Here is a 21,237-nt window from a genome sequence, read left to right as displayed (position 1 = left end):
AATGGCCAATGGTACAGGCTCTCCACCTTGTGTATTAAAATCCTGATTCTGTCAGTTAAATTCTCTCATCTGTAATTTGGGGAAAAGAGTCATTACCGCACATACTTTCGTAAGGGTTGTAAGAGTTAATAAATTTAAAGTGCTTAGAAAAGTGCCTGGGCTGGTTGTGGTGGCTCAATCGAAGCATACAGGAGACTGAGGCATATGGCCAGCCTAGACTACATAGTGAGTTCAAAGCCAACCTGAACTGCATACCCAGACCCTGTCTCTATTTGGTTGTTTTTTGTTTTTTTTTTTTTTTGGAGGAGGGAGCGCTGGGAATTGAACTCAGGACCTCATGCTTGCCAGGTAGGCGCTGTGTCGTTGAGCTATATCCCAACCAAGACCCTGTCTGAAAAAACAAAACAAAACAGAAAAGTATCTGGGCCTGTTTTGTGCTTAATAAATATTATCACTGAATGAGGAAGGCCCTGGTTTCTAGCCTGTGTGACTGGGCAGCCATTCGTGAGGTTGGAAAGTGCTCAGGAGTCCACTGGATCTAAAGTTTAGGAGTGATGTGGGACATTGATTTGGGCAGGCAGGATTGCTCAGCCTAGAGGTAGTAAGGGAATTGGAGGGCACAGTTGTGAGGGCCTGAAAACCTGAGTACTGTGAACAGATCTTTGGAGCTCTCCAGCATTATAGGGCAGGAAGTAAATTAGGAGCCAGAAAAGAATGGTGAGCAAGAAGGAAAGACAAGTGAAAATGAGGCTTAGGAGTTGAGTGGACAGCTTTCTGAAGGAATGGTCACCTCATGCCCAAATGATAGCTGTCGCTGGCTCGAGGCGGTCACTTTTGACTTTGGCAAGAGCACTTAGAATGAGTGGGAACCATGTGAAAGTGAGGAAGTGGGAACTCAGGGTGATCAGATACCAGAGGAAGTAAGGGAGGGAGAAGGCAGCAGCACAGCACAACATTAAGACAGACGAGAAACTTTGTTTTTCTGAGAGACTTGACACTTTGGTAAGGGAAGAAGCTGCTGGGTTAAGAATATGAGAACTAGCCGCACGTGGTGGCACATGAGTTCAAGGCCAGCCTGTACTACATGGCAAAACCTTGTCTCAAAAAAAAAAGAATATGAGAACTTTCTAGGCATGGTGGCACATACCTGTAATCCCAGCTACTTGGAAGGCTGAGACAGGAGGATCACAGGTTTCAGATGAGCCTGGGCAACTTAAGTTCTATCTCAAAACTTTATTTAGGACTAAGGATGTAGCTCAGTGGTAGAGTACTTGCCTAGCATGCATGGGGCCTTGAGTTCAAATCACTAGCACTTAGCACTGGAAGAGTATGGGACAATTAATGTTAGGTATTCCATTGTTTTGTACGACGGGAGTGGACAAAGAGGGAAAGGGCATTTAAGGCAAAAGGAACTCCCGGCAAGGAATTTCCACTTTTTGAACCTAGAGGTTTGCACATGCTAAGCACACCCTACCACTCAGCTATACTTCAGACTTCTCATTTCTTTATTTAGCAAACGTAAATATTCTGGGGTAGGCACAGTGGTGGGCACAGAGTTACAAGCATGAACTTCTGGATTCTGGAATGTGATTTTTCAGAATGTTGCCAGAGCCCCTACATCTGAATCACCTGGGTACTTGGTAAAAATGCAGATTGCTGTTCCCTCTGAGATAGTCTAGTTTAGCTGGGCAGGTTGCCCTTTTCCCTACGTCCCAGGACAAACCTGTGCAAGTGCCACGTAGTTAAGAGAACTAGGTTTCTGAAGTTGAGGGTTGTAACCTGAGAAAGTCTGTGGAACAAGGTCTATTCTCACCAGTATTCTGGAGGAGTTTCATGGAGATCCTGCCCCAAACCAGGGACTTCATGACCGTACTTCCTTTTCTTGTTTTCACAGCCAGCTGAAGAAGAACCATCTTCAAAGGAGGATTCTACCCCTTCCAAGCCCGTGGTGGGGATTATTTACCCTCCCCCGGAGGTCAGGAACATCGTAGACAAGACCGCCAGCTTTGTGGCCAGGTAACATAGTAACTTCTGCATGGTGGATCCGAGGTAGATTATAGCAGGAAGAGCTCAGTTCATTCAAAACCACAGCATGGCAGTGAGGTAGGCCGCAGATAGGATTGGCATCCCCAACACAGTGCAGCAGTGGCCAAAGTGAGAATGTCACCCAGTCCCACAAACACCAGCAGCCTCTGCATCCAGGTTAGGTCTGAGGAAATGCCTGGACAGTGGACTGTGTCTGTGTCTGAGCTGTCAGCCTAAGGAAGATAAAGGGAAGTTGATATTCTCATTGTGCAGGGACCACATTTCATAGCTTCAAATGACCCATCTGTGAAGCTGAGTAAAATGCTACCTTGTCATAAGGTGGTTGTGAGGCAGGCATAAAATGATAGGACTGAATGCAGCTCAGTGACATCATGGAAGTGTTAGCCCTCCTCCTGGATGGGATGGCAATTGGTCAGTGTTCCTCCAGGCCCTCCTTGTTGTCTGTACACACACACACATACTTAGATGGAATCTTCTTGAGGGCCACTTGACTCCAAAGATAAACATATCCCCTGGTTTAGGCACTCACATATCCTTCTGGTAGCCGGCAGGCCATATCTAGCATATAGGTCAGTGATAGTGAACCTATGGCACCACCATAGTGGGCTGTTTGTATCATTGAAAGCTCTAAAAAGTTTGCCATCACTCTTGTAGGTGTTTGTCCTTACAGTATTTAATTAAAACTCAAACTAGTTGCCACTATTTAAAAATGAGAGGTAACTTGGCAGGGTGGCATATGCCTGTAATCCCAGCACTCAGGAGGCTGAGGCAGGAGGATCATTACAAATTTGAGGCCAGCTTGGTCTACAGAGTGACTTCAAGACCAGCCTGAACTGCATAGTGAGACCTTGTCTCAAAAAGATCAAGGAAAAGAGTGAGGAGATTTCACAGTAAGTCTGGCTTTCTGGCTTCTCTTGAGGAGTGGACCCCCACTTTCTACATGGAAACAGTACCTATCCCTGAGCAGGTTGTTGCCCTCTGTTAGGTCATGTGCTATCCAGCAGTCAGGCGTTGATAGTCACACCCCTGAGGCAGCATCTCCAACACCTTGCATCATTTAATAAATGTTCCTTCCTTTCCCAACCTCCTAGTAAAATGAAACAGATTATTCTGGTTGATTTATTTCACTGTGTCTGCTCTGTTCAGATTCATCTAATCACATTTAAAGAGCTTTGATTAACTTGGGTATTCAGTTAAAAGCTGCTTGTGCTTGATTGTCATTATTAGGCCATATCAGATTTAGGGCAGCAGGTGTTGTGTTTAAGATAAACATTTAATGTCTCGTAGCAACCTTCATACCTTTTCCTCTTTTTTTTTTTTTGTTGTTCTTTTTGAGACAGGGTCTCACTATGCAGTTCAGGCTGGCCTTGAGCTCACTTCGTAGCCCAGGCTGGTCTTGAACTCACAACAGTCCTCTAATCTTTTTAAAACAAATAGGAAAGGGTTGAGCATGATGACACATGCCTATAATACCAGCACTGGGGAGGCTGAGGCAGGAGGATCATTGCAAGTTCGAGGCCAGCCTGGGCTACGAAGTGAGCTCACAGGGCTAGAGGTTTACCCCAGCGGCCCGTCACCTGCCTGGGAAGCAGATGGTCCTGAGTTCAATTCCCAGTACCAAAAAAACGCTTGAATACTTAAGGCTGGCAGGATCACGATTGATTTCATACAAAGTGAGCTCATGGCCAACCTGAACTGCATGGCAAGACCCTGTCTCAAAAAGACTTAAAAAATAAATAGGAAAAGAATGTTGGGTGAAGAATCACTACAATCTATCAGATTAGTTTCTATCAGCTGTTTTTACTTTTTTTCTGTTTCGTTCTGGCCCTTGGCATCCTCTTTTGGATCCTTATAATATTAACAGAGAAGGCCAGGGATATAGCTCAGTGGCACAGCACCTGCCTGGCAAGTGCAAGGCCCTAAGTTTGATTCCTGACACACACACAAAAAAAGAAAATACTAGCAGAGATACTTCCTTCCATCTTGCTTTAATCTTCTGGACTGTGTTATAAGTACTTCTCATTGTTGATGGCCTTCCTCATACTGTACGTTCTCCTTTTGAGATGTAGCCTACCCAGGTGATGAATCTTCCTTGACTTAGTTATCTTCATTGCATTTTCCCAATGTTTCCATTCATAAGTGGAACTGTCGGGGAATCTCTGAGTGTTTTCCAAGTAGCTTTCCAGTAGTTTTGTGGCACCGCCCGCTGTCACAGACATAAGAATGTTTCTGCCCAATTTCCTTTAAAAAAAAAAAACTACATACACAACTAGATGGATTTATTTTAAGCTATTAATGATTCCTTTTGTAGAATTTTAAAACTCATATACTTACTTTCCTCTATGTGTGGTGAAGAGCCCAGTATTTCAGTGTGTGGGGAAGCCACCACTCAGGACTGTCCTCTGGTTCTGCTGGGACACACATGTTCTGCAGTTGGCAGCAGACATCTACAGCTGGCTCTGCCTTTCCAAAAGGAGCTTTTTGTCTCTAGGTTGGGTCCTCCCTTCCCTGCTTTTTCCTGTCAAAAAGCTGAAGTGGAATTTATCCTTAAAAAGTTCCACCAGCTGGGTTGAGTCAGAATCACATCTTTTTCTACTGAAATCTATTCCTTATGTTGGAGGATCTAATTCTAAAATTAACACGAAGCTAACTTAAAGCAACAGCATAACTTGGAACAAACATGCCTGCCTTCTCATTATGTGTCATTCTGATTGTTCCCAGATGTAGTGAGGTTATGGCTTGGGAGACGACCACAGCCCCCTTTTGTAGCAGCCTTCAGTTTGTCGGGCATGATGACATAGTTTAGCAGAATTTAAGTGTGCATTCACCATCCTCATGTGGTTTGCATTATGTAAGGAGGTGAAAAAAATGCCGCTCAAAACATGAGGTTTTAGCCAGGCATGGTGACACACACTTACAATCCCAGCACTTGGGAGGCTGAGGCAAGACTATTGCTGTGAGTTCAAGGCAATCTGGACTACGTAATGAGTTTGAAGTGAGCCTGAACTACATAGTGAAATCCTGTCTCAAGAAAAAACAAACAAACACTCCATGAGATTCCACTTGGATTAGTGCTTTGTCAAATTGAGGCAGGGTGTTAGCACTGCAGGGTGTGACCAGAATTGGCTGTGAGGGGCTACCCTGGGTGTTGATGACCATTAGCATGACACATGTGGTGGCTAGGCTGGGGCACAGAGTTGCCTGCGTCCTGTCTTCTGCCCTCTGTAACTGACAGTGTCAGGGGTATGGAAGTGTGAGGGAAGTGGAGTGATTTGGCTGGCGCCAGCTCCTGGAGCTATTCCTTGGTGTGTTTGGGGTGCCCCTGATCGCAGGAATCTAGCCAGTGGAGCAGTGGAAGCCCCACAGGCATCTCCTAATACCCAACTCATTCTGAATGTTTATGGAACTGCCTTTTCATAGGAGTGACAGCCCCATGCATTTCCAGGCCACTGCATAATTAAAAAACTTTGGAGTCAGATGTTATGGTACTTGTAATTCTAGCACTTGAGAGACTGAGGCAGGAGGATCGTGAGTTCAAGGCCAGCCTGAGCAACTTAGCGAGGTCTTGTCTTGAAAATAAATAAGTAAGCCGGGCATAGTGGCACACACCTGTAATCCCAGCACTTGTGATGCTGAGGCAGGAGGATCCCTGTGAGTTGGAGACCAGCCTGGGCTACAAAGTAAGCTCAAGGCCAGCCTGAACTTCATAGTGAGACCCTGTCTCAAAAAGACAGAGATAAATAAATAAATAAACTTTGGCATCTCCTTAATTTGGTCTTCTCAGTAATACTTAAGGCTCAGAGGAAGGGTGATACTAACGTTTTACATGTGGAGGAATCAAGGCAAAGAGTACTTTCCTAACTTGTTCTGGATCTGAGTAAGTCAGTAGTGACATGAAACTCAAATATCTTATGTCTTTTAAGTTTCTTGTGCTTTCTGACTGACACACATGTTATATGTAAGTGTGGTGCCTGGAATTAATACCATCGGGACTCTAAAAGTCAGAGTTCCCTAAACATCATGGCAGGGACATTTCATCATTGTCATGTGGTTTTGAAGGCATGCCAGCTGGGGATATGGGACATAGCTGGGAAACTATCCTAGGTAGAGGAAGCACTGGGTGCCCTCTGGCACCTTCCCTCAGCCAATATTATACACCTGGTCACCTGAATGTGGCTTACACGGTCCTATAGATCCAAGTCCCTATGCAGCAGTGTTTCCTCTGTGGGCCTCCCATAGTAAGTTAGGCAATGGTAGGCAGTACTTGGACAAGGCATTAAATTAGTCACTGAGAGTTTCATGTTCCCCCCCTCTCCCAGTCCATAGTATCCAGAGGACAGAAATTCAGTTGGATGCTACTTCTGTATATCTGTAACACTCTTTCACTCCTTTTACCTAAGAGAACTAATATCAGCAAACTGAGCTAAACAGCTTTACTTTACCTTTTGTTAGTAAAAATAATATTAGTTTTTACTTTGCAGCTGTAATATATATCTTTTAAAATGTATTTTTTAAAGTTAAGTTTTATCAAAAGAAAATAGCCTAGCCTGAATGGTTGTGAAAGACGCAGAACTGGCAGAGGAGCTAAGGAATGACAGAGGTCAAGGAGGCCCTGGGGTAGAAGGTGCCGGGCCAGCAGTTGGCACTGACTGGTGGTGTCTAGAGGCCCGAGGAAGGAGGGATGTCCGCTGTCCTGAGGGATGGGCTGTCGTGCACAGTAGATAGTCGCAAGATTGGGGCTGAAGTGGGTGGTGTTCTGGAGCTGAGCGGTCACAAGGGCTGTGTGTTTAACTCTTATGTGTTTCCCTTCTTCCAGAAATGGGCCTGAATTTGAAGCTAGGATACGACAGAATGAGATCAACAACCCCAAGTTCAACTTTCTAAACCCCAATGACCCTTACCATGCCTACTACCGCCACAAGGTCAGCGAGTTCAAGGAGGGCAAGGCTCAGGAGCCTTCAGCTGCCATCCCCAAGGTCATGCAGCAGCAGCAGCAAACTGCCCAGCAGCAGCTGCCTCAAAAGGTTTGGAGCCCAGCACCCATCCCTAGGCCTTAAGGGAGGCAATGGCAGGGGAACATAATATATTCCTCTGTAGGGGAGTATAATTAACTTTATGACCTATACCTCACAACCACCCAGGGAGAGAAAGGCTGTTTCCACACCTTGCAGAGGCAGACACTGAGGTACTGATGACAGTTGGCATTTCCTGAGAACTGCTTGTCAAGATCAGTGCTGTTCTTTATAGAGGTCAGGAGCCTGCATGGGGAAGCCAGCAGAATGACCATTTTACAGATGAGGAATGTGAAGCTTGTAAGGCCCTTATCCAGGACCTTGACCGTGACGTGTAGGCAGTACCATGATGTGCAGAAGATCTGCCTGGCTAAGCTGAAGGAGGGGTACTGTCTTCCCTTCTGTCTGGTCTGCCTTCATACCACTTGCCGTTACTGGGCTTAGGGTGTGAATGAAAACAAAAATGACCGTGTTTTGCTCACGTGTAGACCTGGTCTATCCTTTCACTTTGCTGTACTTCCAAATGTAATGGAAAAGGCAACTGGTGCATAGTTGAGATGATGTTGTAAGACCTTATCTTGCAACTTAATACTCTCAGGGCCTCAGGCTACCTCAACTTGCTCATCTGTAAAAAATATTCATAATACTTGTCTACCTCATGGTTCAGGTGGAGGTGATGGAAGTGCTTTGTATAACGGGAGTCTGTGCACACATGTAGGCCCTCTGCTCCTCTGACCTCCGTGGGTAGGATTTAATAGGCCAAGTTTCTGTCTCTGCCACATGTTTTTGGCTCTTAATTTGAGGGCAGAAGCAGAGACACAGATGGGCACAGATCTCACATAAAGCCATTCGTGGAGTTGAGGCTATAATTGGCCAAGAAACTGATGCTTTTATGATTTAGGATTCTGACACCAAGTGCCAGTGGTGTTACATAATTAATAGAACACAGAGGTCCATGGCCATTCTGCAAGGAGGTATTGCCCCTCTCAGCAGCCAGTCCACTCCATGCCTCACACTCCTTCTGCTTCTTAGGTCCAAGCCCAGGTGATCCAAGAGACCATTGTGCCCAAAGAGCCCCCTCCTGAGTTTGAGTTCATCGCGGACCCTCCATCCATCTCAGCCTTTGACCTGGATGTGGTGAAGCTGACAGCTCAGTTTGTGGCCAGGAATGGGCGCCAGTTTCTGACCCAGCTGATGCAGAAAGAGCAGCGCAACTACCAGTTTGACTTTCTCCGCCCACAACACAGCCTCTTCAACTATTTCACAAAACTGGTGGAGCAGTATACTAAGGTGCTGGAGAGGGTTGGGGTGGAGGCTGGGGGGCAAGGCCTAAGAGGGAGACATTTTTTTCCACTGTGACCAGTCTACCCCTTTGTTGTCTTCTCTGAGGATACCATTCTCTGGCTCCAGAATAAGTATTACAAATCTCAGTTTAATGTAAAGTCTTGATTCTTATTTAGCTCTTTTCTTTCTTTTTCTTTGTTTCTTTCTCTCTCTCTCTCTCTCTCTCTCTCTCTCTCTCCCTCCCTCTCCCCCCTTCCCTCCCTCCCTCCTTCCTTCCTTTCTTCCTTCTTTCCTTCCTTTTTTCTTTCTTTATTTCTTGTTTTGGAAGACAGGGTGTCACTTTGTAGTTAAGACTGGCCTTGAATTCACTGTGTAGCCCACGTTGGCCTTGAACTCAAAGTGATCCTCCTACCTCAGCTTCCGAGTGCTGGCATTACAGGCATGCACCACCATGCCCAATCCTGTGTAGCTTTACTTCTTTAAACACAGCACAGAGCTCTTGTTCTAAAGAGAAATAAAGCATGTATTTAAACTGCCCTTAGGCAGTTAACCTGGCACGTGATAAAGGCAGGTGGTGCCAACTGCTTCTAGGTACGCAGACATTTTTGTTCACCTAGTACAGGGCTTAAAATGAGGCAAGCTCTTGTTAATGGTCTCCTGTTGCCTAGTTTAATCCTTGAAAGGACCCATGAGTTACTTTCTCCTTCTTAGCGGCCACTACTGTGTTCACATTACAGAGAACTGAGGCACAGAAAAGTTAACGTGGCCAGAGTCACACATTTAGGAAGTACGGAACTAGGACTAGAGTGCTGGCACTTTTATTGCAGACACTAGCTGGCACTTTTATTGCAGACACTATGATCATAATTACCTGACTATATTGCCACAGTCAGGAACCTGTATAATTAATTTATTAAGTACACTGACAGATTTGCTGTTCGCACATGTCTAGATAAAACATGTAGATAAAATATCTTGAATGTTTAAGTTCAAAGGACTCAAGGATTTCTTTTGACTTCTCGCTCTAAGTACATGTGTATTATTATAATTGTAAAAATGTGTATTTAGAGACGGAACAAATCCAAAAGCTAGAAGAGCAGCTAGAATAACAACCATGGAAGGCCAAAGGGTTTCTATAAGTACACAGTATCCATTTTAAGTGAATGCTGGGTTAATTTACCCTGTCAACTGCCTCCATGCTGCAAGGTCCTCAGGTCTATCTGTTTTATTACTTTTGTGTTTGTTTCTTCTTAGAACTTGGGTGTTGGCGTTTATTTGAATGCACTGGTATCTCTAGCCGTGGATGACTCTGAGTCAGAGGGTCAGGGTGACACTGAGCCTCTTTGTCAGTGTCAGTAGATACGGTTGGGACAGTTGGAATGACTGGCTTGTTAGAACAAAGGCAGCGTTCCTTTTCTCAGTGACTACATTATCAGATATTTTTCAGGGTGCTAGAGATGTAGTAGTGAACAGAGGACAGAGAAGTCCCTGTCTTGTGGAGTTGCTAATCTAGCAGGGAGGAGGCAAGCAGGTACAATGTCAGTGGATGTCTGATGGTGGTAAATACCATGAAGAAAAATCAGAAGATTGCACATACAAGGAATGAGACAGAGAGGTTGCAGTCATAAGTAGGGTGGTGAGGGGAGGCATTTTTAAGAGGGTAGGAGCAGATCAGTATCGTGAAAGCCTTTGTGTTGACTGTGTTCTGTGTAACCTGCCGGTGCTCATTGCTTTCTGTCACTCCTTTGCATGTTTTCATACTTCCTTGCTGATCCTTTTTTATTTGTCGAAGGTGTTATAACCAAGTGGAGCTGGGATTTGGGCCCACAATCCGTCCTCACCCATTTCTTGTACCATCTTGCAGGCCCCGCAAGGTCTTATACTGTGGTACACTGACAGGTACTTTAACTCTTGTCTTTCAGATCTTGATTCCACCCAAAGGCTTATTTTCAAAGCTCAAGAAAGAAGCTGAAAACCCTCGAGAAGTTTTGGATCAGGTAAACTGAATAGGATTTCTTTTCACAAGTTGCTAATAGTGTGGGTTCTGTTGTGTAGATTTTGTTTTGTGTTTGGAAACAGTCTCTCAGGCAGTACAGGTTAAGTGAGGGGCTGGGGATTTAGCTGAGCGGCACAGCGCCTGCCTGGCAAGCGCAAGGTCATGGGTTCAATTCCTGGTACTGGAAAAACAAACAAACAAAAAAGAGTTCAAAATGCTTCAAAATCCAAAAGTTTTTTAACATGACGTCAACATGATATCAACAAATGGAAATTGCATACCTTACCTCTTGTGGTGGCTCAAAGTCAGAATGTAGGTACAGGTGGCACACCTGTAGTCCTAGCACTCAGGAGGCACAGGCATGAGAATTACCACAAGTTCGAGGCCAGTCTGAACTACATAGTGAGACCCTATCTCAACAAAACAAAACACAAGTGCAAGCTAGGGTAGTGATACATTCCTATAATCTCAACATTCTGGAAAACTGAGGCAGGAGGATCACAGGTTTGAGCCCACCCTATCTGAAAATTAAAAATCAAAAAGGCTGAAGATGTAGCTCATTGAGAATGCCCTGGGTTCAATTCGTAGTACTGGAAAAAGAGAAAAAGGTACACTAAAAATATTGTATAAAGTTACCTTCAGGCTGTGTAAGGTATATATGAAATGTAAGTGAATTTTGCTTTTAGATGGGGTCCCATCTCAAGATACCCTAACGTGTATGTGTGAATATGTATTCTGAAATCTGAAACATTTCTAGTGAGACTTACTCATCCTGTACCTTGGTATGATCTAGGCATAGGAGTGGTAAGAAGAAAGACCTTGTGGCTACAAAGGGCAAAGATACTGCATCTAGGTTCCATGTTTCCTAGCTTTGTTCTTAGCATTAATGGGTCTCTCTTCTCTATCCAGAAAGACATCCTGAGCAGGCCCTGTGATGATAGGTATGTTTTAAAGCCCCAAGATTTTCGTAGTCAAGCAGGCATATTGGTGCTGGCTGCAGGAAGGCTTTTGTTTGTTAGGCTCTCAGACTACTGCTTCTGTCAAGCACACTAGGTTGAGATGTAGACTTCCTGAAAGGTTTTGCTACTGTAACTACAGAACCCCTTGCTATCTTGAGCAGAACAGTAGGAGTTCCCCTTGTTGGCGGAGAAGCTTCCTGGTCTGAAGGAAATGTTGACTGGTGATGGCTGTGGAGATGATCTTTTGGGAAGAGAGCATGATTCAGCTCAGCACCATTCAATTCCGTTGTTTCCCATCTGTTCAGGTGTGTTACCGAGTGGAGTGGGCCAAGTTCCAGGAGCGTGAGAGGAAGAAGGAGGAGGAGGAGAAGGAGAAGGAGCGGGTGGCCTATGCCCAGATTGACTGGCATGATTTTGTAGTGGTGGAGACAGTAGACTTCCAACCTAATGAACAAGGTAAGTCTGAGGAAAGCGCCTTAAGTGGGAGCCAAGAGCCTGGAGCCACCCCAAGAGACCTCATTCAGGTATTCTCGGGGGCATCAGAATTTCTCAGAGGGCCTTATTAGTGTGTTGTCTCTCTGCTTCCAGAATATTTCACTTCTATTACTTTACCCAAATTAAATGCAATTTAACAGGTACTTTTAACTGTGCCAGCGCTTGGAGAGCTTGACAGATAGGGCAAAAAAATGGGCCTTTGATAAGGATCCCTTTGACTTTGGTTTATCCCTGCCAGGGAACTTCCCTCCCCCGACCACACCAGAGGAGCTGGGGGCCCGAATCCTCATTCAGGAACGCTATGAGAAGTTTGGGGAGAGTGAGGAGGTTGAGATGGAGGTAGAGTCTGATGAGGAAGATGACAAACAGGAGAAATCAGAGGAAGCTCCTTCCCAGCTGGACCAAGACACCCAAGTCCAGGACATGGATGAGGTAAGCTCCTGTATGGCCTTTGAGCTGGCTTTTCCCGTGGAGCCCAGGAGGTCAGGGTGCTGCTCTCAACCGAACCAGAGGCCTAGCTCCCTTATAAGCCTGGAAAGGAGGCATGGGCCCTGAACAAGGGTGGACTGGCTGTGCAGCTGCCGAAGCCCAGGCAGTGCAGAGCCTCCTTCCAACTATAACAACAAAGATTTATTCACACACAAGAATAAAAATGATTAAGATAATTAAACAAAAATCCCTTGGGGTGTGGAGAGACTATTGGACAGGACTCGAACTGATGAATAAGGAAGCAGTTGACTGGATCATGACCCAGTCCTTCTTCACTAATGGAAAGCCCTGATAATTTCCACAGCCTTACTCGAGACACCCCCAGTAAAGTGGTCATCAGCAAAGGTTAAGTTTTCTAGAAGTAATAAAGTTTTTTCACAAAAGATCTCCTGGTACGTAACTAAATTAAGAAACAGAGGGGCTGGGGATTTAGCTCAGCAGCATAGCACCTGCCTGGCAAGCGCAAGGTCATGAGTTCGGTTCCCGGTACGGGGGAGGGGGGGGGGATAAATAAATAAATAAATTAAGAAACAGAGCTGGGCGTGGTGGCACACCCCTGTAATCCCAGCACTTGGGAGGCTGAGGCAGGATGATCATTGCAAGTTTGAGGCCAGCCTGGCCTACAGAGCAAGTTCAAGACTAGCCTGAACTGCATAGCAAGACCCTGTCTCAAAAAGACAAAAAAATAAATTAAGAAACAAAGATTTTTCACATGGGTATGACAATTCATTGTTAATCTCACACTGTATTAAATGTATTCATGCCTTCCAGGTATACTGTCTTGGATTGTTTATGGTGATAGACCTTTTCTTTCAGATTTAGACATTTGCTTTTCTTTTGTGCTCCAATTAATTGTGAAAGGAGAATCATAACAAGCCAACATGAGGTCACCAGTCAGTAATAATAACAAAAACTTATGTGATGTGTATGCTGTATATGTGCCACTATACTTTTTTTTTTTTTTTTTTTTTTTTGTCTTTTTGAGACAGGGTTTCACTATGCAATTCAGGCTAGTCTTGAACTCACTTTGTAGCCCATACTGGCCTCGAACTTGCAACAATCCTCCTGCTTCAGCCTCCCAAGTGCTGGGATTACAGACATACGCAACCACGCCTGGCTCTGTGCCATTTTTTGTTTTTTATTTTTTTATTTATTTATTTTTTCCGGTACTAGGAATTGAACTCATGACTTTGCGCTTGCCAGGCAGGCGCTGTGCCGCTGAGCTAAATCCCCAGCCCCATGTGCCATTATACTTAGAGGTGCCTGGACATTAAGCAGTCCAGACGATGTCACAAATTTCTTCAGTGACATCCAATTAAAGGTCAATGAGTTAGGTAAAAGCTTCTTATATATTAAATAGAAATGATTGATTGAAAGAGGTACACTATGTCAAGATGGAAACTAAAGTATGTCGCAAAAGTGTCATCATGATTATCATGCTACAAAAAAAAAAGATACAAAAGCTGTGCTGGCCCTGTTCTGTGGCCTTGCCCTGGGCTCAGAGGCCTTGCTTCCACCCCTGTGCCAGTGCACAGTTAACGAACTCTGTATCAGCCTGTGCTTTGATGCCTTTTGAGCTCTTAGGCCCAGAAGATCAGTAGTTCCCAGAGCTTTTCTAAATGTAGCCTACACTTCCTTTCAGACATCCCTGCCCGCTTCCAGCCAGTCCCTCCAAGTAGGCACAGAGTCTGCAAAGCCAATCTCTTGGCTCTTGCCTCCTGGGGAAAAATTTGTGTGCAGCCTGAGAAGAAAGGGCCCCTATGTCTGTGGGAATTGAGTTTTTTTCTCCCTCCCAGCACTGCTCTCTGAGCAGCTACCATTGAGTGTTGGCTCGCCCCCTGCACCCTTCCCCTGCTTGTTAAGTGCCCTTGGCCTCTTGGGACTGCCTGGTGCCAGCTGCTGGAAATGCCTGGGAGGAGTGTTAGCAACAGGGCCTCCAGTGCTCCCATTCATGCTGTGAGGAAGCAGCTTGGCCTGTTGCCAGCTGGCCTGCACTGCCACAGAAGGCTTACCACATGGACATTGGCTGGCAGAAGCCAAGGTTTCTTGCCACTCTGAAGGCTGCCAAGGCCCAGCTGCAGGGAGCTGACCTCTCATCCGCTCTGAGTCCTGCTGCTGCTTTGCTTTTCAGGGTTCAGATGATGAAGAAGAAGGGCAGAAAGTGCCTCCACCCCCAGAGACGCCTATGCCTCCACCTCTGCCCCCGACTCCAGACCAAGTCATTGTCCGCAAGGACTACGATCCTAAAGGTAGGGTCTGCTTCCCGGGCCATGGGCTGCCCTGGAAAGTCCTGCATATCCTCATGTTTCGCAGACTGGGCTGTTTTTAAGAGCTTGTAAGAAGATTGGTAAACCCTCTCTTACAGGTCTTCTGATGGGAAACAGGGCTTAGTCACCATTGCCCTTATGCCACATACAAGGGTGGCACCAAATATATATGTCTCCAATGAATGATAGGTAGATGAAACACCATTTTCTCTGTTTTTTGAGACAGGGTCTCTCTATGTAGCTGAGGCTGGCCTTGAACTCATGGTGATCATCCTGCCTCAGCCTCCTGAGTGCTGAGATTATAGGCGTGTGTCTTCACACTCAGCTTTGAAACATCATTGTTAACCTTAGCTGCTACCCACTGTTCTCACAATGTCTGTTTCCTTTTAGCTTCCAAGCCCCTGCCTCCAGCCCCTGCTCCAGATGAGTATCTTGTGTCTCCCATCACGGGGGAGAAGATCCCTGCCAGCAAAATGCAGGAACACATGCGCATCGGGCTTCTGGATCCCCGCTGGCTGGAGCAGCGGGATCGCTCCATCCGAGAGAAGCAGAGTGATGATGAGGTTTATGCACCAGGTGAGGTGGGGGTTCCTGGAGAGCCCACAGCAGTGTCTAAGGTGCAGTCAGTTTGCTTTATGCAGATACAGAAAGTAACAGTTGAGGTTAAGCTTTTGAAGGACTCTCAAAGAATTCTTCACAGGCAGGCCTGATGTACATGATGTGTGTTGACTTCACAGAGCAAGATCTGGCCATAGCCTGAAGTAATGCTCATTTCTGTTAGACTGAGAGCTGGAGCACTCTTATTCCTTGGATGGGAGGACTCAGTGGTCCTCTTACTACTGTGTAGGAAGCAGTGGGATAGGGAGGGGACTGCCCAGCTCAGGGAACCAGGTCTTCAGTCCTGACTGGTACATGCTATTCATATGTCTCTGTCCACATTGCAGTCGTCCTCGCTGGTCCATTATCCTTTTATAAGTCAAACGGGTTGGACAAGCACTGGGTCCATAGGCTTCGTGCCAGTCAGGTACCCTTTCCCAGGATCACAGCTAGCCTGGTGCCATGGGTCCAACCTCCACCCTGCACTCATGGGAAACTGCTGCCTTGTTAGAAGGGCACTAGGTTTAGCTTTCTTTCTCCCTTCCTGTTCTGTGACACTGTATAGGTCTGGATATTGAGAGCAGTTTGAAGCAGTTGGCTGAGCGGCGTACTGACATCTTTGGTGTGGAAGAGACAGCCATCGGTAAGAAGATTGGTGAGGAGGAGATCCAGAAGCCGGAGGAAAAGGTATGGCTGACGTGGAACCTGATGTCATCCCTGCCCACTATCTCCCACCCTTGGACTTCGTTCCAGTTCTAATAGGCTGTGCTTTTGCTTTCCCTTACAGGTCACCTGGGATGGTCACTCAGGCAGCATGGCCCGGACTCAGCAAGCTGCTCAAGCCAACATCACCCTCCAAGAGCAGATTGAGGCCATCCACAAGGCTAAGGGCTTGGTGCCTGAAGATGATACCAAAGAGAAGATTGGCCCCAGCAAGCCCAATGAAATCCCCCAGCAGCCTCCACCCCCATCTTCAGCCACGAACATCCCCAGTTCGGCCCCACCCATCACGTCGGTGCCCCGGCCACCTGCGGTGAGCAAGCAGCCACCCTGTGACCACTTTTCTTTTGGAGTTTGGCTCTTGTGTTAGATGTGTTAGCTTAGAAGGGCAACTGCCTTGCACTGAGACACTGAATGCTAAGCGAAAGAGAAAGGACCCTTTAAGTGAAAGCGGGAACCTCTAGCCTGATCTACCTGCAGAGGACTACAGGGAGGGAGCCAAGTGACAAATGAGAGAATCAGATTTGTATCAGAGAAAGGCTATGGTGCCTAAAGGATCTCAGGTCTGCTCACTTGTCTCCAGGAAGCTGAGTCCAGATTAACCCTTTTAGTGGCTTTCAGTGTATGTCATGAGTAACTGGTGGAATCTGATTCACCAACTCCTGAGTGGAAAACACCCCATTGCTCTCCACAGTGTAGTTTGTGTCAGACATCTGACAGGAGGCTACAGTCTTAGCACCAGCGGGTTGACTCAGAGCTGTTTACCCATATCCCAGAGCTGTAGGTGGCCACATGCCAGGTACGTGTGCTCTTGCAGTTGAGTTGGCTTCCTGAGACCTGTGTATCTCTTTCTGTTACAGATGCCACCTCCTGTCCGTACTACAGTTGTGTCTGCTGTGCCTGTCATGCCCCGCCCACCAATGGCATCTGTGGTCCGGCTTCCCCCCGGCTCAGTGATCGCCCCCATGCCGCCCATCATCCATGCACCCAGGATCAATGTGGTGCCCATGCCTCCCTCTGCACCTCCAATCATGGCACCCCGTCCACCTCCCATGATCGTACCAACAGGTCAGTGTCCCTTGCATCCCTTTCCAAGCTTTTGGGGCAGGGACTACAGTCCAACTACGGTCCACAGAGCAGAGGCTGATGTTAGTGGCAGCTGTTCCAGGTAGGTGCCTTGTCCAGAGGAGAACCCTAGCTATGCATGTGAAAAGATGCCCAAGCCAGGAGCTGGGAATCACAGTGTCTGGGAAAGATGGGAGGCTAAAATGGCATAGCACTCATGGTTTAGGCCCCAGACAGGCTCAGAGGCCTGGCAGATGCTTGTTGTCAGCTGGGACCTGCTCTTTCCACCAATCCTGTCCATCCTCCAGTCCCCTGCTGTCGAGCCTGAGCAGCCTCCAGGGAACCTGCTGGCTGCCAGACACAGCAAGGAGTGGCATTTCACACTTGAGTGGAGCAGCCTTTGCAGTCTCCCCTCTCTACACCTCCCTGTCCTGAGTCCTGGGCCTTCCCTAACCCACGGGACTGCTGTTTGATGTCTTTGCAGCTTTTGTTCCTGCCCCACCTGTGGCTCCAGTCCCAGCTCCAGCTCCCATGCCCCCTGTGCACCCTCCACCTCCCATGGAGGAGGAGCCTGCCTCCAAGAAACTGAAGACAGAGGACAGCCTCATGCCTGAGGAGGAGTTCCTGCGCAGGAACAAGGTCTGTGATTCAGAGTACTGCCTGTGGCCTGGAGTGTTTAGTTCCCATGCTTTTAGCTTCTGGGGCCCAGCTTAGCCATGGAGTCCTCCTGAGGGCTGCTGAACATACATGAAATGTGGCGGCAGAAGCTAAGGAGCAGAGAGTAGTGGTGGTGATCTGGTGTGAACTCTAGAGGCCAGCAAGGAGTCCCACCTGCCCAGGTAAAATGACCCAGCTCTCAGAAGACTGTCTCTTAGGGTGGGACCTTGTTGGGGTGTTAAGTGTGAAATCCTTGGTCCTGCTGCTTCCTAGGGAGGCTATTAGGTTTCCATGAAGAGTCAGACAGGCCCAGCTCCCACTCCCCCAAGGGATTTGACCAAATCGGTTCAGTTTTGCCTCTAATGCTATTTCCTAACACTGGAGCACTTCCTCCGGTGTGGGGATAACGCTGAGAACCTCGTAACATCTTTTCCATTTGGTGTTCACAACAGTGCTGTGTTGTAGTTGTAGTCATCCTTGTTTCATGGGCTCAGAAACCCTGTCAGCTGGGTAGCTAAGTTGGGAACCCAGACCCAGGTCTTCTGACTTCACATGTCGCATTCTTTCCCCTTGTGCTTCCAGGGGGATGCAGGCATTTTCATCTACCTGCCTGGTCTTAGCCCCCAGAATCACCAGGAGACAAGGCAAAGTCCATTTCAAGAAGAGAAATGTGCTGATGATGGCATATGCATGTAATCCCAGTACTTAGGTGGCTGAGGCAGGAGGATTGCAAGTTTGGGTCCAGTTTGAACCGTATAGTGAGACGTTGTCTAAGAAGAGAGGGAAGAAAAGGAAATGAAATCTTAAAAGGAGCAAGTGACTTGTACAGCGTTACAAATGGTACCAATAGGAACCAGGGAAGGTGGCACACACATATACTTTAGCACTGAGAAGGCTAAGGCAGGAGGACCACAAGTCTAAATTAAGGCAAGAGTCCGGGGATAGAGCTCAGTGGCGCAAGCTCCTGCCTGGCAAGCTCAAGGTTGTGAGTTTGATTCCAGGTACCAAAACAAACAAACAAAAACAGCATTACAAATTTAGGCCAACTTTTAGACCAAAAAAAAAAAAGCCGGGCGTGGTGGCGCACGCCTGTAATCCCAGCACTCTTGGGAGGCTGAAGCAGGAGGATTGTGAGTTCAAGACCAGCCTGGGCTACAAAGTGAGCTCAAGGCCAGCCTGAACTGCACAGTGAGTCTGTCTCAAAAAGAAAATGAAGGAATGGCAAGACTGGACTACGACCTGAGACCTTGTCTCCATAAACCAAAAAATTATCAACAAAGGTTGGAGGAGAATGGTGTCAGTGATGAAGGGAGGGGACAGAATCTGGGACCCATAGCCGGGCTTGGTGATGTATGCCTATAGTCCCAGCACATGTGAGGCTGAGGCTGGAGGATTGCCATGAGTTTGAGGCCAGCCTGAACTACATAGTGAGGCCCTGTCTCAAAAACAAAAGAAAAAAAGTATATCAGCTGGGTGTAGTGGTACATGCCTATAATCCCAGCACTCGGGAGGCTGAGGCAGAAGTTTGAGGCCAGCCTGGGCTACAAAGTGAGTTCAAGGCCAGCCTGAACTGCATAAGGAAACCCTGTCTCAAAAAAGACCAAAAAAAAAAAAGAGTATCTTAAAAAAAAAATCCGGGAGCCCAGATGGACAGATCCATGCAGGCCCTGGCGTAGTTCGCCTTGGCTCAGGGTTCTCAGGGATGATGGCCAACTCCTGTTTTGCAGGGTCCAGTGTCTATCAAAGTGCAGGTGCCCAACATGCAGGACAAGACGGAATGGAAGCTGAATGGCCAGGTGCTGGTCTTCACGCTCCCACTCACAGACCAGGTATGGGCTGCTGTCCCCAACTGCTGTCAGGTGCATGGCAGCCAGGGGGTTGGGGACAACCCCTGGGCTAAGGTTAGTAGCTTTAGCAAGGGTTGAGTGACCTCTTTTTGGTCCCACAGGTCTCTGTCATCAAGGTAAAGATTCACGAAGCCACAGGCATGCCTGCAGGGAAACAAAAACTACAGTATGAGGTGAGTCAGGGTGTCCTAGTCCTGAACCTTGGGTGCCAACTCCTCTGCCATCCCGGAAACTAAATTCCCCAGGGTAGGATGGAGAGAGACTTGGGCATGGCCATCTGAGCCCACGCTACAAGTGGCAAGCCTGATGTAGTGCAGGAGCAGACCTGCGTGGGGTCTGGAAAACCCTCTGCTTGCTGACTAGGGTGGAGGTCAGGAGCAAGACCTTGAGAACGCCTTGGTGGGCTCCTGACCTAGTGGTGGGGCCAGCCCAGCCTGAGACCTGCTGGGTGCACAGGAGTGCTGCATTCTCTTTGCACTCTGAGTCTCATTTCCTCTATAAATGAGGCTAGTGGGTGGGGTGACCCCTAAGGGTCTCGTCATTTGAGAGCCCAACCCCCCACAGGGGTTCTTCAGAGCCATTGCCTTGGGAAATGGAGCTTTGAGCCAAGTGGACCAAGGGACTGGTAAACTGAGCAACTTTGTTGAAGTTAATAATATGTAATAGAACAACCACTTGTTAATTTCCTATCATCTTGATTTCAAATTCTGTATCATTTTTACTGTTTTTGTGTTGTTTTGTTTTTGTCTTTGTGTTATTTTGTTACTGGTGTTTTTTCTGTTTAAAATTAGAAGAAAGGGGGCTGGGGATTTAGCTCAGTGGCACAGTGCCTGCCTGGCAAGCACAAGGTCGGCAGTTCAATTCCCGATACTGGAAAAAAAACAAAACAAAATAATAATAATAATAATAAAATTAGAAGAAAAAAAGCCAGGCATGGTGGTGCACGCCTGTAATCCCAGCACTTGGGAGGCTGAGGCAGGAGGATCCTTGAGAGCTTGAGACCAGCCTGGCCTATAAAGTGAGCTCAAGGCCAGCCTGAATTGCCTAGTGGGACCCTGTCTCAAAAAGATAAAAAAAAACAAACATTGACCAAGGGAAAGATCATCAGTTGGTGGGCAGGAAGCAAAAAGCATTCTAGGAAGAACCAGAGCCTTTTATCTACCCAACCCCAGCTTCCCTCAAGCTGCTGTACTGGTTTAGTTCAAAGTGTGAACCCAGCTGAGTTCAGGGTAGGGGCACTACAATGTTGTCCTCAAGGCCAGGCGCCCCAGACTGAGGCATGCCATCCTATTTTCCAGGGCATCTTCATCAAGGATTCCAACTCTCTGGCTTACTACAACATGGCCAATGGTGCTGTCATCCACCTGGCCCTCAAGGAGAGAGGCGGCAGGAAGAAGTAGAAGAGAGATGTGCTGTCGAGTCCCTGTTGTTTATTCTCTCCTGTCCTCCATATCCTGCTCCAGACCCAGGAGACTACCTGGGACCTCAGGCATCGCCTGTGCATTTATTCCCCTCCTACTCAGTTTGGAAATTCCTTGTCAAGCAGAATTTTGCCCTACCCTCCCACACATTGGTAAGAGTAGCAAAGCTTTCTGAGCCACTCTCCAGAATCCCTTTGTGTTAGGGCCCTTTGGGGGCCTTCATTTCTTCCAGCAGCCCATTGGGAGCTGAGAGTGCAGAGATGGCCAACAGAATAGTTTCACAGTGCCACATAGCACTTAGCTGATAGACTATGATTGTTTTCATTATCATTTTGTATCTTGGAGTGGTGTGTCTAATAAACTTTGGACCATTCTTGTGCAA

The 21,237-nt window shown here is 47.1% G+C and overlaps 1 protein-coding gene across 1 annotated transcript in view; it reads left to right on the top strand.

Moving 5' to 3' along the window:
- Window positions 1-21,237, top strand: part of Sf3a1 (splicing factor 3a, subunit 1, 120kDa) — a 22,790-nt gene extending 1,553 nt beyond the window's left edge. The window contains exons 2-16 of the mRNA XM_005396258.2: window positions 1,895-2,016; window positions 6,863-7,070; window positions 8,091-8,348; window positions 10,265-10,339; window positions 11,603-11,753; window positions 12,031-12,224; window positions 14,413-14,530; window positions 14,939-15,124; window positions 15,711-15,832; window positions 15,933-16,178; window positions 16,726-16,933; window positions 17,415-17,569; window positions 19,315-19,416; window positions 19,536-19,607; window positions 20,733-21,237. Of these exons, the coding sequence (XP_005396315.1) occupies window positions 1,895-2,016; window positions 6,863-7,070; window positions 8,091-8,348; window positions 10,265-10,339; window positions 11,603-11,753; window positions 12,031-12,224; window positions 14,413-14,530; window positions 14,939-15,124; window positions 15,711-15,832; window positions 15,933-16,178; window positions 16,726-16,933; window positions 17,415-17,569; window positions 19,315-19,416; window positions 19,536-19,607; window positions 20,733-20,834 (2,319 nt within the window). The 3' untranslated portion in view covers window positions 20,835-21,237. The remainder of the gene's footprint in view (window positions 1-1,894; window positions 2,017-6,862; window positions 7,071-8,090; window positions 8,349-10,264; window positions 10,340-11,602; window positions 11,754-12,030; window positions 12,225-14,412; window positions 14,531-14,938; window positions 15,125-15,710; window positions 15,833-15,932; window positions 16,179-16,725; window positions 16,934-17,414; window positions 17,570-19,314; window positions 19,417-19,535; window positions 19,608-20,732) is intronic.

Source organism: Chinchilla lanigera, unplaced genomic scaffold (assembly GCF_000276665.1).
Source record: "Chinchilla lanigera isolate Chin_1 unplaced genomic scaffold, ChiLan1.0 scaffold00054, whole genome shotgun sequence".
In the NCBI taxonomy this organism is placed as follows: Eukaryota; Metazoa; Chordata; class Mammalia; order Rodentia; family Chinchillidae; genus Chinchilla; species Chinchilla lanigera.
This window is presented reverse-complemented; position numbering and strand designations above follow the sequence as displayed.